This window comes from Elephas maximus, chromosome 22 (genome assembly GCF_024166365.1).
Source record: "Elephas maximus indicus isolate mEleMax1 chromosome 22, mEleMax1 primary haplotype, whole genome shotgun sequence".
Lineage (NCBI taxonomy): Eukaryota > Metazoa > Chordata > Mammalia > Proboscidea > Elephantidae > Elephas > Elephas maximus.
The window spans coordinates 61746555-61762486 of record NC_064840.1 but is presented as its reverse complement, the minus strand read 5'-3'; the positions used below and the strand labels follow the sequence as shown (position 1 = coordinate 61762486).

Sequence of the window (15932 nt, the reverse complement as noted above, 5' to 3'; positions counted from 1 at the left end):
AGACTGAGGAGATGGACCAGGGGATTCTGGGGAGGAGAGGCCACCTTTAGCTGAGGGGCAGGCTGCCCCTGTGCCTGTAGGCTGCAGGCACAGCTGCGTACAAAGGCAGAAGATGCAGGGCAGTGTCTGAGCAGATTAGAGAGAGGAGATAATAACCTCAGGGGAAGGGGGGAGGGCCTTCCAAAGTACAGCTTTGGTAGCACAGCTGCGGGCAATTTGTACTTGCCTTGTGGTAAGAAATGTGGCTCCCTCGCCAGGCCAGGCAGGCCAGAGGTCTGGGGCCCTGCCCTCCCGCCCCCTCTCCTGTCCTCATTAGGTCATTCCTCTGGAGGCTTGGAAAACAAGAATTGAGAGAGGGGGCTGCAGAGAACCTTGTTATTAATAGAAACCAAAACCCCCTCCTGTCGGAGAGGGTTTGGGAATTTTTTTTTTTTCGTGAGGGCGGAGTGAATACAATCTCCTGCTGAATCATGATTTATAAATGCAGCTCAGATGAGGGCTTTTAGAATTCTCAGCCTCATTTAGAAAGGATGGACCTGCCTCTTAGCCCTTAGTGGGAGAGGCAGGCCTGAGTGGGCATGCAAAACCCACAGCTGCCACCAGGTCAGGTTACATAGAGCACAGAGCCTTTAACTCCTGCCTGATCCACTTCCAGAAAGCATGGGCTTTCCCAGAAGAACATTTAGCCATGGTAAAACTAACTGGTATCAAATTCAGCATTTTAGGTTATTTCAGAGGAAAACGGCTTCTTTCTTGCTAACCCCTCCATTTTCCCTAACAGAGTAAAGCATTTAACCACAGTGCCAGACAGCCTGGCTTGTGGTCTTTGTATGGTCTCTCTCTTCAGGGCTTTCTCCTCCATAGCTGTCTCCTGAGGGCAAGTGTTGGGGAGCTAGGGAATGGCATGTGGTCCTGCAGAGAGGCAAACAGAGATGAGAGGGGCTGTCCTGATGCCATCCAGGGTATCAGTGGCGGCAGAACCAGCTCTTGGGCAAACTAGAAAATAGTTGAAGCTGGTCTTCAGCACCACCTACCCTCCCACTTTGCCTAATTGCCCTTCTCTTGCACCCTGGCTACCCCAACCCTAGCTTGTGTCTTATTTTGTCAGGGCCTTGCCCAAAGCTAGGCGTCATGAAGAACCTCCTAGAGCAGTGGTTCTTAACTTTGGGGAGGTCATGGATCCTTTTTAGAGTCTGATGGAAAGTGTGGACTCCTCCAGGTAAATATATGCACCGCCCTGATTTTGCCTGTCATTCCAGGGGGCTCATGGACCTCCTGAAGCTGGTTCAGAGGTCTCCACCTTAGAGCACCTGTAATCTTACCCTTAGGTGGCTGCTTATTGCTCTGTTCTTTATGCCACCTGTGGGGCAAGGTCACCCTGGATATTGGGGCAGAGCTGCACCAGAGCTCCAAGACCTATGTTTTGCTGCTGCTGCTGCTGCCGCCGCCGCCGCCACCTCCACCGCCACTGTCGCCTCCACCGTCACCGCCACCGCCGCCAGTGGGGCCCCAGCTCCACTTTGGGCCAAGGGTAGACAGGGTGGGGCTGGCCTTAGCAGTGCCCTGCTGCTGCTGTGTTTGCTGCTCCTGGGGTCTGTGTTTGATCTGAGAAGAGCAGTTTTTTGAGAGTCTGTTGAGCTATGGTGCATCCCTGGCTGGGTCACTGTACCTGTGCCCATCCCGTCCTCACATCCCTGACCTCTCAGTCAGCCAACCACTGTTGTGCGTGCTTGCCCCATGGGTATGGGACAAATTGTAGACATGCCACCTCTGGGCACACTGATGGTTACACCTAGTGCCCTCACTAGAGTCAGACTGTCAGGTGTCCTCACCCCTGCAGCCACACTTCTTCACGAGGAAGGTCCCCAGGTGGCACAAGCGGTTTGTGCTGACCTACTAACCTAAAGGTTGGCAGTTCAAACCTACCCAGTGGCACTGCAGAAGAAAGTCCTGACCATCGGCTTCTGCGAAGATTGTTATTGTTTGCTGTTGAGTTGATTCCAACTCATGGCCACCCTACAGGACGAAGTAGAACTGCCCCCTAGGGTTTCCCTTGCTGTAATCCTTACGGGAGCAGATTGCCAGGTCTTTCCTCCCTCAGTGCTGCTGGTAGGTTTGAACTGCCAATCTTTTGGTTAGCAGCCAAGTGCTTAACCATTGTGCCACCAGGGCTCCCTTTTGTGAAGGCTACGGTCAAGAAAGCCCTATGGAGCAGTTCCACTCTGGAACACATGGCATTACCCTGAGTCCGAATCAACTTGACAGCAGTGGTTTTTTTTTAATGTCTGAAAAAAAAAGTCTGAAGGAGGCTATTAAAGTCTGGCATGATGATTAACATGTGGTGGGGATGGTGGTAGAGTGGGATTATACCTCGCAGCGGGTAGGAGTTTGGCTTCCACGATTACTGGGATTTAAGGGAGGGGCCAAAGCTATAGCCCCATAATAAATGGAGATCCTCACCTTAGCTCTTCTCTCTGAGCATCATAGACCCAGGTAGACATAATTTCATTTTCCTCTTTTGCCATTCTGTGTCTGTAAGTAGGAGACTAGTATTTTTACTCTGGCTATATTAATTGGGAAGGGTTTTATCCTTAACACGCAGTCATCTGGGGCAGAACTGATACCCTGTTAATTCAGTTGCTTTACCCAACATTCTTTACCATCCATGGGTATGGGGCAAATTGTAGACGTGTATACACACACTCACACATACCCCTGATGGAAAACTGAACAAATGTGTAAAAATCAGCCAACCAAAAGAGCCAGGCATTTTCCTTGAAAGCTTCGGCTCCCATAATAAGCACATGGCCAGCATTCTCCATTATAGGCTGGTTGATAAGCAGCAGTCAAAGTGGACCATTTGTAACCCAAACAGGCTGAAAAGCATTGATGGCAATGCTCTAGTCAATAATAAATGCCAGTTTCTCAGAGAAATGGCGATTCTCCTAGTAAGCCAGAGGAGAATTTTGAAGTGCTCAGCCTTTCAGTGCCATCCCAAAGCTAAAAGTAGAAGGGGAGCCATGATATAAGGCGGCTTCTGAGGGCCAAGATGGCCAAGACAGTTTTGTGGGGTGTTGCACAATGATGGTCAGGGATATAAAGAAACCAAGGTCCGGGCAAGTGGGAGTTTATGGACAGAGGACCTGCAAGACTATGAATGCTAAGGGACAGAGCTAGGAAATGGGTCACAACAGATCAGAACATCAGATGTAAGCAGGCAAAGACACACACTGTGGTTCGGGTTGCAGTGGGGGTCAGGAACCCAGGAAGACAAGGTAGTATGGAGACCAGGGCTATTATGTTCTGGAGCTACAGTGTACAACACAACACCTGTGTGTTGTACAGGCATGACTGAATTTGGTCTGGGTTGTCTGTATTTGGACTCAGGATGTGTGGGCCCACCTTTGCTTAAATCTTCATTTTTTCAGGACTATTTAAAGACTTTCTTGGGCCCTATGCCCTCTACCTCCCATCACAGTAAACATATCAAAATGCATCCACATCCCTCATGAAATACACTTGTTTTGCTGTAAAATATTTGAAAAGATTTTAATCATTTTGCTTTTGCAATTATTTGGCTCTGAGTAACTAATTTATGATCAGCTGAAATTTCTCAGCAATCATCTTGCATACGTGAGGATTCTTGTGAACTGAGAAAATCTGAGCTACTAATTATTTTCTAATGTAATGAAATTTTTGTGAATTTTCAGTGAAAAAAATGAATGAAGTTGACTTAATGTGATACCTTGCAGACATTTTAATTAAATACTTGTCAATGAGGTTGGTAGAATGTCTTGCAGATGTATAATAAAGTACTACTTTTGATTGTCCCATCTTCATTTTGTATATTAGAGGCCAGGCATTTTCTTTCTAAGTCTCAGACATTTTTGTAAGCCTCTGAGAAGCTCATGGGCCCTCAACATTTTGCCCTTAATGCCAAGTGGACAAAATGGCCCTGCCTGTATTACTATGTGGAGTGGGACTTTAAAAGAAAATATGGCCATCAGAAGCTATAAATAGTCCTTCCTTGATGGAGCAGCTTGACAGGGTGGGTTAAATGCTTTACACGCACTATCACATTTAACACTCATGATAACCCTATGGGAACATGATATTATTAGCCCTAATTGATAGATCAGGAAATAGAGGCCACACATCTGGGAGACCTGAGATTTGAGCCTTGGCTCTCTTACTTCAAAGCCTAGGCTCTGTTGTCTGTCCTTTTGATGTTTTATAGGCCTGCTGCTTCATTTCCCCTGTTGAATATTTGGAGCAGTATTAATTTTGGTTATTAAAGGAATCTGGGCAGGTCTGTCGGAAGAGTTTAGAGCCAGGAGCGAGAATCTAGATGAGTCACTCATTAAAAAAATACCACCAGTTGCTTGACCAGGGCAAAGCCATAGAAGTCATAGAAGCTTCACAGACACATCCAAACGCCCTGGGAGACCGATCTACTGGGCTGAGGGCTGGAGACCATGGCCTCAGGGGACATCTAGATCAATTGGTATAACATAGCCTATAAAGAAAATATTCTACATCTGACTGTGATGAGTAGCCACTGGGGTCTTAAAAGCCTGCAAATGGCCATCTAAGATACATCTACTGGTCCCATCCCGGCTGGAGCAAAGGCAAATGAAGAAGAATAAAAACACAAGGGAAAAATCAGTCCAAAGGACTAATGGACCACAACTATCACAGCCTCCACTAGACTGAGCCCACAACAACTAGATGGTGCCTGGTTACTACCACCGACTGCTCTGGCAGGGATTACAATAGAGGGTCATAGATAGAGTAGGAGGAAAATGTAGAAATTCAAATTCACCAAAAAAAAAAAAAAAAGACTAGGCTTGCTGGTCTAACAGAGGCTGGAGAAGTCCCAAGAGTATGGTCTCGCAGACACCCTCTTGACTCAGTTCTAAAGTCACTCCTGAGGTTCACCTTCCAGCCAAAGATTAGACAGGTCTATAGGGGCAACTCATAGCGACCCTTTAGGACAGAGTAGAACTGCCCCATAGAGTTTCCAAGGAGCACCTGGTGGATTTGAACTGCTGACCCTTTGGTTCACAGCTGTAGCACTTAACTACTATGCCACCAGGGTTTCTATGAATTGGAATCGACTCAACAGCACTGGGTTTGGTTTTGGTTTTGGTATAGGGGCAACAATAACACACATGAAGGACATGCTTCATACATAATTCAATCGTGTGTATAAGACTAAGGGGCATACCAGCCCAAAAGCAAAGACGAGAAGGCAGGAAGGAACAGGAAAACTGGACAAATGGAAACAGGGAAACTGGTATGGAGAAGGGGAGAGTGTTAACGCGTCATGGGGTTGGCAACCAATGTCGCAAAACAATTGGTGTGTTAACTGTTTCATGGGAAACTAATTTGCTCTGTAAACTTTCACCTAAATCACAATTAAGGAAAAAAGAAACCAAAACTCTAATATATGGTGATAGAAGTCAGAATGGTGGTAACCTGGGGAAATAATGACAAAGAGCGGAATTAAAGGAAGCCTCCTGGGTGTTGCAGTGACTGATCTGTGTGGTCGTTAGATTAAAAAAAAAAATGAAAACCCATTGCCACTGAGTCAATTCTGACTCATAGCAACCCTATAGGACAGAGTAGCACTACCCTGTAGGGTTCCCAAGGAGCAGCTGGTGGATTCAAACTGCCGACCTTTTGTTTAGCAGCCGAACACTGAACCATTGCACCACTAGGGTATGTTCAATTTGTAAAAAATCATCAAGCTATACACTTACAATTTGTACACTTTTCTATATATGTGCTATATAACAATAAGAACGTTTAAAAGAAAACTAGTCCCTCAGGGAAGAATAGAAGTTGAACACAAGGCAAAAATGTGAGAAGTGCCATAAAAAGACTACAAGTGAAATACTATAGGGTTAAATAGGGAGAATATATCAGGATGGAAGAAGTCCTGGGAGGTAGAGTTTTTGGTTTGTCTAGGAAGGACAAGGGTGAGATGGGAGAGGGTAAGAGAGGGGCATTTCTGAAGAGCGTGAATATCAAACATAAAGATACAGTACATGCCCCAAACTGACTGCCGTCGAGTTGATTCCAACTTGTTATGACTCTGTAGGACAGAGTTAAACTGCCCCATAGGGTTTCCAAGGCTGTGAACCTTTATGGAAGCAAACTGCCACATCTTTCTCCCATGGAGTGATTGGTAGGTTCAAACCACTGACCTTTCAGTTAGCAGCTGAGCGCCTTAACCCCTGTATCTCCAGGGCTCCTTTACATGCCCAAGGAACATCAGATATTCTAATTTGGCTGGAGTGTCAAGTGCAAGAAGGACAACACTGAGAAAAAGACTAGAAGATAGGTTATCATTACGTTGTATAAGGCCTTGAAAATCAGGCTGAGGAATCTATAATCAAGAGGAAGTGGGAAGCCATTGAAGGTTTTTGAGCAGGTTATCCCTTTGCAAGGCTAAACAACTGGCAGTAGGAGGGCAATGTAGGAGCCGAGGAACTGGAAGCAGGGTAATCAGCAGTCTATCTCAAATGGTCTAGGAGAAGGACCTGAGGACTCAAACTAGGTTGGAAGCATTAAGCATGGAAAAGAGATGTTGAGCGCAGATGTCAGCATAGAAAAAGACTTGATAGGATTTGAAGACCCAGTTGGTCGTGAGAGCGAGGAAGACGAAACAGTCGAAGACAGACACCAAGATAGGCTGACCAGAAGGATTATGGTGCATGTACTGTGAGAAAACTCGAAACTAACCTTTTTATTTCCCTATATTCTGTCTCAGTTAAACTTTATATTTTCCAGAAAGTAAATAAATAAATAAAATGGCACCAGTTGCCATCAAGTTGATTCCAACTCATGGTGACCTCATACGTGTCAGAGTAGAACTATGCTCCGTAGGATTTTTAATGGCTGATTTTTCTGAAAGTAGGTGTCCAGACCCTTCTTCCAAGGTACCCTTGGGTATACTTGAACCTCCAACCTTTAGATTAGTGGCCGAGAGCATTAACCATTTGCACCATACAAATGGTTAACCATTGACCCAAGGGTTTTCTTCAGCTCCTGGCTTTTAATATGTTTCCTGTTAAAGCAGAAACCATTCCTGGGTCCCCTAAGTGAGAACGAGTAGGTGAATGTCCTTGGCTATAAGGGAATTGAGGGAGTGGTATCCAGGTGAGGGTTATAACATGAAAAACTCTAGCAGTGGCTGTATGACAGTAGCTAAGAGACCCTGGGGAATAATGCTTATCTTTCCAGTAGAAATTGGGGGTCTAGAATCTTCATGTAAATAGTCTCCAGCCTAGGTCACATGAAGGTAACTGCCTCCTTAGAAACCCCAGTTATAGTAGCAGAAGCCTGCTCTAGGGAATTTCAGTCCACATAGAGAGTGGTCACATAATCTTTGTAGGTATATGATCAAATATGTTTTGCTTTTTTCATCCCTTTAGTATATTTGAACTCACATATAAACAAGTGCTTTACATGGGTTAAATGCTTTACATGCGGTATCACATTTAGCACTCATGATAACCCTGTGGGAACATGATGTTATTGGCCCTAACTGATAGATCAGGATTTGGAGGCCACACATCTGGGAAACCTGAGATTTGAGCCTTGGCTTTCCGACTCAAAAGCCCAGGCTCTGTCATCTATCCTTTTGATCTTTCATAGGCCTGCTGCCTCAGTTCCCCTCTTGAATATTCGGACTCGCATATACACATACTCCCATATTTATATGCAAGGGGTGGGATGGAAAAAGCAAGGTGAAATAAAGCAATAGGAATATTAAATATTTCCTTTTTTCTCAAAAAATTAAACATAAATTACCATATCAAAAGAAAACAAACTCCATTGCCGTGAAGTCGATTCCGATTTACAACGACCCTCTAGGACAGTGTAGAACTGCTGGATAGAGTTTCCAGGGAGTGGCTGGTGGATTCAAACTACCAACTGTTTGGTTAGCAGCCATAGCTCTTAACCACTGCACCACCAGGGCTCCTAGATTACCACATGACCTTGGAATTCCATTCCTGGGCATATACCCCAAAAGACTTGAAAGTAGGGACTCAAACGGGTAGGTTGTACACCTGTGTTCCTTGTAGCGTTATTCACAATAGCCAAAAGATGGAAATAACCCAAGTATCAACAGATGAATGGATAAATAAAGTGTGATAGATACATAAAATGGACTATTATTCAGCCATAAAGAGAAATGGAGTTCTGATACATCCCATGACATGGATAAACATTGAAAATATTACGCTGTGTGAAATAAGTCAGATTCAAAAGGACAAATGTTGTATGCTCTCACTTACGTAAAATACGTAGAACGGGCAAATGAACAGATACCAAAGTTTATCAGTAGTGACCAGAGGTGGGTGGAAGGGGGAAAGATAGTTATTGTTTAAGGGGTGCTGAGTTTCTGTTAAGGGTGATAAAAACTGTCGGGAAACAGCTAGTGGCAGCGATTGCACAACATGGTGAACGTAATGAATGTCACTGAATTGTGCGTGTAAAAATGGCTGAAATGGCAAATGTGTTGTTATTTATAGCCTACCACAACGTAAAAAAAAAACTTCCTCTTTCTTATGCCCTTCCTTTATAAATACATAGGTGTGGTCTCTGATTACATCAGCCCCTCTCTGAGCATGTGGGAAGTGCTTATTTTCATGGTTAAGCAGTCAGGTAGATATAGAAATCGATCAGTGTATCTAAATGTAGCAAGTAAATTTGGAGTAGAGCTTGGAATCCCCCATGTATTTGTAGCAGTACCACCTTCAACCTGGAGAACTGTTGAGGGAAGGGGTCAGTGGCTGGGAGAGGAGCAGAGTCATGCTAGTGGGAATGGTGTCAGTAAAGGGTCAAAGAGAATTTTGTCACAACCCAGTGGCTTTTGAAAGTGTTTTTGCAAAGGGGAAGATTAACACAGACATAAGATAGTGGTTCTGTCTCTGGGGTGATGAGGATTCTATCAGGGAGGGGCACACAGAGAGCTTCTAGGAAACAGGGCTGATAATGGCCTATTAATCTGGCTGGTGAGTGTGGGGGGTGAGGGGGTTTTCAGCTTATTCTTTAAAAACGTACACATGTGTTTTATACTCCCTTTTTTATATATGAGAAATTTTGCAATAAAAAATTCAAAACGTGCATTGCAACCCTGTTGGAAATGCATTCATGCTTCTTTTATTTTTATTTGATTTAGGTGAGCGTAGCTACCCCGAAGCAGAAACCAAAAACTCCATTTTGCTTTGGTAAGTGGTACCGAGCCAGAGGGTGGGCTTCCTTAACACTCACACGTCAGCTTCCTCTTTTGCATGGGAACAGTCCTGTGATCCCATGTGACCATGCCCTGTGTGTCTGAGTGACTTAAAGCACAGTGATGTTCCTGGGTCTCCAGTGATACTGCTTTTCTTGGTCTCCCTGCAAGGATTATTAATAACAAAAAGACAGAGAGGTACAGGGACCAGGAACATTTCAGTTTTTCTGACTCTACAGGTTTGGGTGCAAAATATCTGCTAGAAGTTTCTGGGAACCCCTATTTCAGAGCTGAGTAATGGTATGCTCAGGGAAGATAGAGACTTAGGTGGGGTTGGGGGAGAAGAGTGGGAGTGTCAGGAAGGGACTGATAGAAAGGAAGAAGTGTTCTGTTGAGGGTTCAGGTGTTGCCAAATGAGTGTTGGTGGGTGAAGCAGGGAGCAAAGCCACTCAGTAGATACCGCAGGGCATTGAATCAGTATTTATTTGGCCCCTACTATGTTCTCACAAGAAACCCTGGTGGCATAGTGGTTAAGTGCTACAGCTGCTAACCAAAGGGTCAGCAGTTCAAATCCACCAGGCGCTCCTTGGAAACTATGGGGCAGTTCTACTCTGTCCTATAGGTTCGCTATGAGTCAGAATCAATTGAATGGCAACGGGTTACAGGTTATGTTCTCACAACTGTACTAAGTGCCATGAGCAAATGCTAAGAAATAAATCATGTATGTCTATGGTGGCTCTGAATGGAAGCTCCAGGAAGGCAGGGATTTTTCTGTTTGGTCACTGCTGTATCCTCAGCACTTAGAATGATTCATGGTACATAGTGAGTGCTCAATAAATATTGTTGAATGAATAAATGAGCTAATGAATTCTATTTACCTCCTGATGCTCACCTCTTATGTTATGGTTCAGTGTTATGCTAAAAGAATAAAATGGTCCCTTGTGTGACAGTCTGCTCTCCCAGCTTCAGATTGGTTCAGAATTCTTGGGTGCCCTCATTCTCCCATTTCTTTCAAATATCATTGCCAAGCTCAAAAAAGCTCTCATAGATTTTGTGGTTAGCAGATCCAAACAAAAGAAAAAAAAATTTTATGAACTCAGAAGTAAATTGTGGAACTATTGGAATTCTCAGAGGAAAGAGCAGATTCAGAATGAGGTCAAGGTCACAGATTTTATCTCCAGAAGCTTTGTTCCATTTCCCAACCACAAACAAGACTCCTAATCCAGGCCAGTTGTGCCAGTGGAAACAAGGAGCACCTGATCCAAGCTTATATATGTATCATCAGTATAAATCTGTTAGCACCGCTCAAAGAGCAGTTCAAGGATGTGTCTTGTTGATGGCCGACTAGCAGCCTCGCCACCACAAAACAGCACACTGAGGCTGTTTTTAATGTTGTTAGGCATTAAATGGAATGGCCATTTAATGGCCAATGGAATAATCCATGCTTTTAAAGGTGGGAGAGAGGTCATTTGTGGCCTGCAGCTTCCTAAGTATTTTTGCACGTGACATAGCATCATGGGAAATTTCTTGATCAGCTTTGAGGACTGTCCACCTTGTTAATTAAAACCCCTTAGTTTCCTTGAAGTCTTGTTGTACTGCATGTATTCTGACCTGGAATTTTCTTTCTTCCTCCCCTTGACTTTTGCAGTCATCAATGCTCTCTCTCAGAGGTATTTTCTTCAAGCCAATGACCAGAAAGATCTGAAGGACTGGGTTGAAGCCCTGAACCAAGCCAGCAAGATCACTGTATGTATGGTTCCTTCTCCTTTCTGGAAGGAGTGCCTCTTAGGATAAGGCCTGTTGGGGTGGGGAAGAACTCCCCGACCTTGTCTTGCACCTTGACTGTTTAACCACAAGTTGAAATGAGTTTGAGTTTGAATCAAGTTCAAGGGGAAGTTTATGGAACGTCTACTTTGTGCTTCCTGGGAGGGCTCATGGTCAGTCATGTTTTGGCTAATTCTGGGATGCTGATTCAGAATGTGGTGGGATTGGAAAATGGATTGCTGACTATGAGAAGTAAAATAATGGGGAAGAACTTATGAGGAGGGAAGCCAGGACTTTCCCTGGCTTCTTACTTTAAGAGGTGGCCTGGAGGATTAGTCCAGGCCATCCACCAACCCATCCTAAAAAAGCCTTCCATTTAAAAGTATCACCGAACCAGTTCACTGATTATTCTGATTACTCTTATTTTCCTTGACTTGGCTAATGAAGAACCCTTTTCTTCTTCTTTAGGGGGGGAAAAAAGGGAGAAGGGCAGGAAGGAGGGAGAGGGAAAAATGTATGTGGTGGTAAAAATTAGGCCTTTAATGCCAGACTTACAGTTTACATGCTGAAAAGGTTGATTTTCTATATCATGGAGTCAGATACACATTCTAGTGACTTTTCAGTTACAACAACTATGTGCTTAGGCAAATTATTCTCCCAGATACCTCAGGGTTGCCGTAAATAAATTAATAGAAGAAACCTGTACACCTACTCAGTTCTCATGATGCTAGACATAATTTAGGCATCTAAGCAAGCTTTACCTGTTAGCTTATTACTCTGATAAACCTTGATAAACCTGTGAAAAGAGAAATGGAGACAGAGAGGAAGGAAAGGAGGTTGCTGCTAACTCATGTACTTACGCATGCTAAACCATATGCTTGTGTCCACACTTCAGAGTTCAGTGTTAATTTTAGTAAATGTTTTCTTTATTCATGTTGGCATCTTCACCCTTCTGCATCTTCCAGAGTTTGGGAATTTTCTTTCAATGTCTGATTATTTTTGTTCAGAATTTCCTTCTGATTTCTGCCTGGCGAACTAGGCTAGACAGCCTACAAAACAACAGGGAGGTGCTTCTGCCTTTCTTTTGTGCCTTGAGCAAAGAGCTGCCCTTAGTAGGTAGTCCCTCATGCCTCCTCTCTGGCCCGGTGGGCAGTAGTTACCCTCTGGGCTATGTGAGAGGGAGGGAGCATGATGGTGTCCGGAGGCTAGAAGTTCAAAGCCTCCTGGAATGTCAGAGCCCCCTTCTGAGTCTCCACAATTTCCAGGGTCTCCCTTTCTTTCCTTTGCTGGGTTTTTGTGTCTCAGCATTCCTCCTCAGACATTTTGGGGGTTACAGAGATGAAAGAGGGAACAGATAATGTAGCGAGCCAAGTTTTTACATGACGTGGCATTCAACTTTTGCATCACTCTTTAGAGAGACGTTTTACTGCAGTCTTTTAGGTGAAGAATATGAAGATCTCAGAGTCTTGCCGAAGGTCAAGAGGTTAGTAAATGGTAAAGCTGGAATTCAAACCCAGGTCCACATGACTTCCAAGGCCTATGAGCTTAGGAACTTATAATAAATAATAAAAAAAAGTAACAGTTGTAAAATATATTAGAGATTACACACCATTTTTTTCTTTTTTTTTTATTGTGCTTTAAGTGAAAGTTTACAGCTCAAGCTAGTTTGTCATATGAAAATTTATTATACATGCATCGTTATGTGACCCTAGTCGTTATTCCTGTAACGTGACAGCACACTCCTCCTTTTCACCCCACATTTCCCATGTCCATTCAACTGGCTCCTATCCCTTTCTGCCTTCTCACCTTGCCTCCCTACAGGAGCTGCCCATTTAGTCTCATGTACTTATTTGAACTAAGAAGCACACTCTTCACAGTATCATTTTGTGTCTTATAGTCCAGTCTAATCTTTGTCTAAAGAGTTGGCTTCGGGAATGGTTTTAGTTCTGGGGCCATATCTTCTGGGGTTCCTCCAGTCTCAGACCATTCAGTCCAGTATTTTTACTAGAATTTGAGTTCTGCATCCCACTTTTTTCGTGCTCCACTGGGACTTTCTGTTGTGTTCCCTGTCAGGGAAGTCATTGGTGGTAGCCGGGCACCATCTAGTTCTTCTGGTCTCAGGCTAATGGAGTCTCTGGTTTATGTGGCCCTTTTTGTTTCTTGGGCTAACATTTTCCTTGTGTCTTTGGTGTCCTTCATTCTCCTCTGCTCCAGGTGGGTTGGGACCAATTGATGCATCTTAGATGGCTGCTCGATAGCTTTTAAGACCCCAGATGCCACTTACCGAAGTGGGATGCAGGACATTTTCATAATAAACTTTCCTATGCCAGTTGATCTACATGTCCCTTGAAACCATGGCCTCCATACCCCCGCCCCTGCTACTCTGTCCCTCAAAGTGTTTGGTTGTGTTCAGGAGACTTCTTAGTTTTTGGTCTAGTCCAATTGTACACACCACTTTTTTATACATGACTTCATTTTAACCTCATAAAAACCTTCTTAAGTAGGAGGGGCAAGTACAATTACCCTCATTTATAGATATAACCAGCAACCAACTTTTTGCCGTCAAGCCGATGCCAACTCATAGCTACCCTGTAGGACAAAGTAGAACTGCCTCATAGGGTTTTCAAGGACTGGCTGGTGAATTTGAACTACTGATCTTTTGGTTAGCCACCGTAGCTGGTAACTTCTGTGATGAGGAAATGGAAATGCCAAGGAATTAAAGTAACTTGCCCAAGGTCATGTAGTAGTCATGTAGGAGCCAGAACAGATCCAGTTTTTCTACATTTAGATCCTCTGTTTATTTTATGATAAAGTCATTGAGTCCTTATGATTGAAGAAAATGATTGACACATGATATTTGAAGAATTGGGTTCTCCCGAAGAATCTCAAATGTTTCCTATATTAGTTTCCTAGGGCTGCTGAAACAAATCACCAGAAACTTAGTGGCTTAAAACAACAGATATTCTTTCACAGTTCTGGAAACTAGTCATAGTTCTGGAAACTAGAAGTATGAAATCAAGGTGTCACAGGGCCATGCTCCCTCCAAAGGCTCTAGGGAAGAATTCTTGCTTGCCTCTTCCTAGCTTTTGATGGCTCCTTGCAATTCTTGGCATCCTTGGCTTATAGTTGTATTATTCCAATCTCTGCCTCTTCGTCACACGGCCTCTTACCCTGTGTGTTTGTGTCCTCTCCTCTTATAGGGACCTCAGTCATTGGATTTATGGCCCCCTCTAATCTAGTATGACCTCATCTTAACTTGATTACATCTGCAAAGACCCTATTTCCAAATAAGATCACACTCTGAAGTTCTGGTACATGAATTTTTGGGGAATACTATTCAGTCCACTATATTTCCCAAAAGGGTGGAAAATTGAGTAGCAAAGGTAAAGCACAGCTTCCCCCAACAGATTGGATTATTCCTCATAGCAGTCTGGGCATGCCATTGGCTAGAAGGATGAGTTCTTGATTTTCTTGCATTGTAGGTGAGATTCACATGAATCTCCCTTATCAGAGAGCACTCCCTAGGTGGTTGGAAGAGGGTACATCTTTAAAAAAGCCCCTGGGATATGGACAAACCAAAAAAAAGGACCTGGTTTTCAAGCTGTGAAGCATTATTTTAGCTGAGTCTTTCTTTCTCTTTGCCATTACCAGTTGCTGTCCAGTTGATTTTGACTCAGGGCAATCCCATGTGTGTCAGAGCAGAACTGTGCTGCATAGGGTTTTCAATGGCTGATTTTATTATTATTATTTGAAAGTAGATCTCCAGGCCTCACTGGCTGATTTATATTCTCATTAGGAAGTGGAAATAGTTTAGAAAAGCTCTGAGTGGTTGGAAGTAGCCCACAATGTGGGGATGTGGGTGGTGACCACCAGTGGTTTGCTACGTTGGTTGACTGGATTCTGAGAAGAAACACAACAGCCAACCTTCTTGGTTGGTCCTTTTCTGGTCACTGGGAACTGCAAAAGGCAGTTTTCTCCTCCTTAGCTGGGTTTTAGGAACTCATTTGGGTCTTTTGAGGTCTGAGGAAATTTTTCCTATTTCCTAGTGGTTATATCACTGAACACTCCAGCAATAATCAAAGCCCTTAAGAATTCCACCATGTATTAGTAAAACTCAGAGAACGTTCCAGAGTGTGGCTTGTTGGTTAGTAATATTTAGCAATGGGTAGTTAGGCAGTCCTGGGGGCAAATTACTTAATTTTAATGAGCTTCAGTTACCTCATTTATAAAATGGAGAAAATAATGCTTACTTGATAAGTTTGCTGTAAAGATTAGAGATAATGCAGTAAAGAGCTTAGCACATTGCCTGGCACTAAATGGGACCCCAAGGAAATGGTAAGTGCTGTTATCTCTCAGAGTGCTGGTGGTATAATGGTTAAGTGCTCGGCTGCTAACTGAAATGTAGGCTGTACGAACCCACCACTCGCCCCCCCAGGAGAAAAGATCTGGTCCTGTAAAGATTACAGCCTAGGAAGCCCTGTGGGGTAGTTCTGCTGTTTCCTATAGGGTCACTATGAGTCAGAATTGACTTGACGGCATCTAGCGGCAACAACACAACATGGTCTCTTGGGGGCAGTGGTGGTTCAGTGGTAGAACGCTCCCCCGCCATTTGGCAGACCTGTGTTGGATTCCCAGCCAATGTATCTCATGTGCAGCTACCACCTGTCTGTCAGTGGATGCTTGTATTCTGCTATGATGCTCAACAGGCTTCAGTGGAGCTCCCAGACTAAGACAAACTAGGAAGTAAGACCTAGCGATCTACTTCCAAGAAATCTGCCAAAGAGAACCCTGTGGATTACAGCGCTCTGATCCACGCCGATCATGGGGATGGTGCACGACCCAGCGGCATTTTGTTCTGTTGCTCAGTATGTCCTCATGAGTTAGGGCTGACTAGACGGCAGCTGACAACATCATCGTCATC

The 15932-nt window shown here is 44.0% G+C and overlaps 1 protein-coding gene across 7 annotated transcripts in view; it reads left to right on the top strand.

Annotated features, from left to right (window-relative positions):
• PLEKHA2 (pleckstrin homology domain containing A2) overlaps positions 1-15932 on the top strand; it is an 84722-nt gene that overhangs the window by 48090 nt on the left and 20700 nt on the right. For all 7 annotated transcript variants that reach the window (XM_049865380.1, XM_049865384.1, XM_049865379.1 and 4 more), the window contains 2 exons: positions 9194-9242; positions 10896-10993. In XM_049865380.1, the coding sequence (XP_049721337.1) occupies positions 9194-9242; positions 10896-10993 (147 nt within the window). The remainder of the gene's footprint in view (positions 1-9193; positions 9243-10895; positions 10994-15932) is intronic.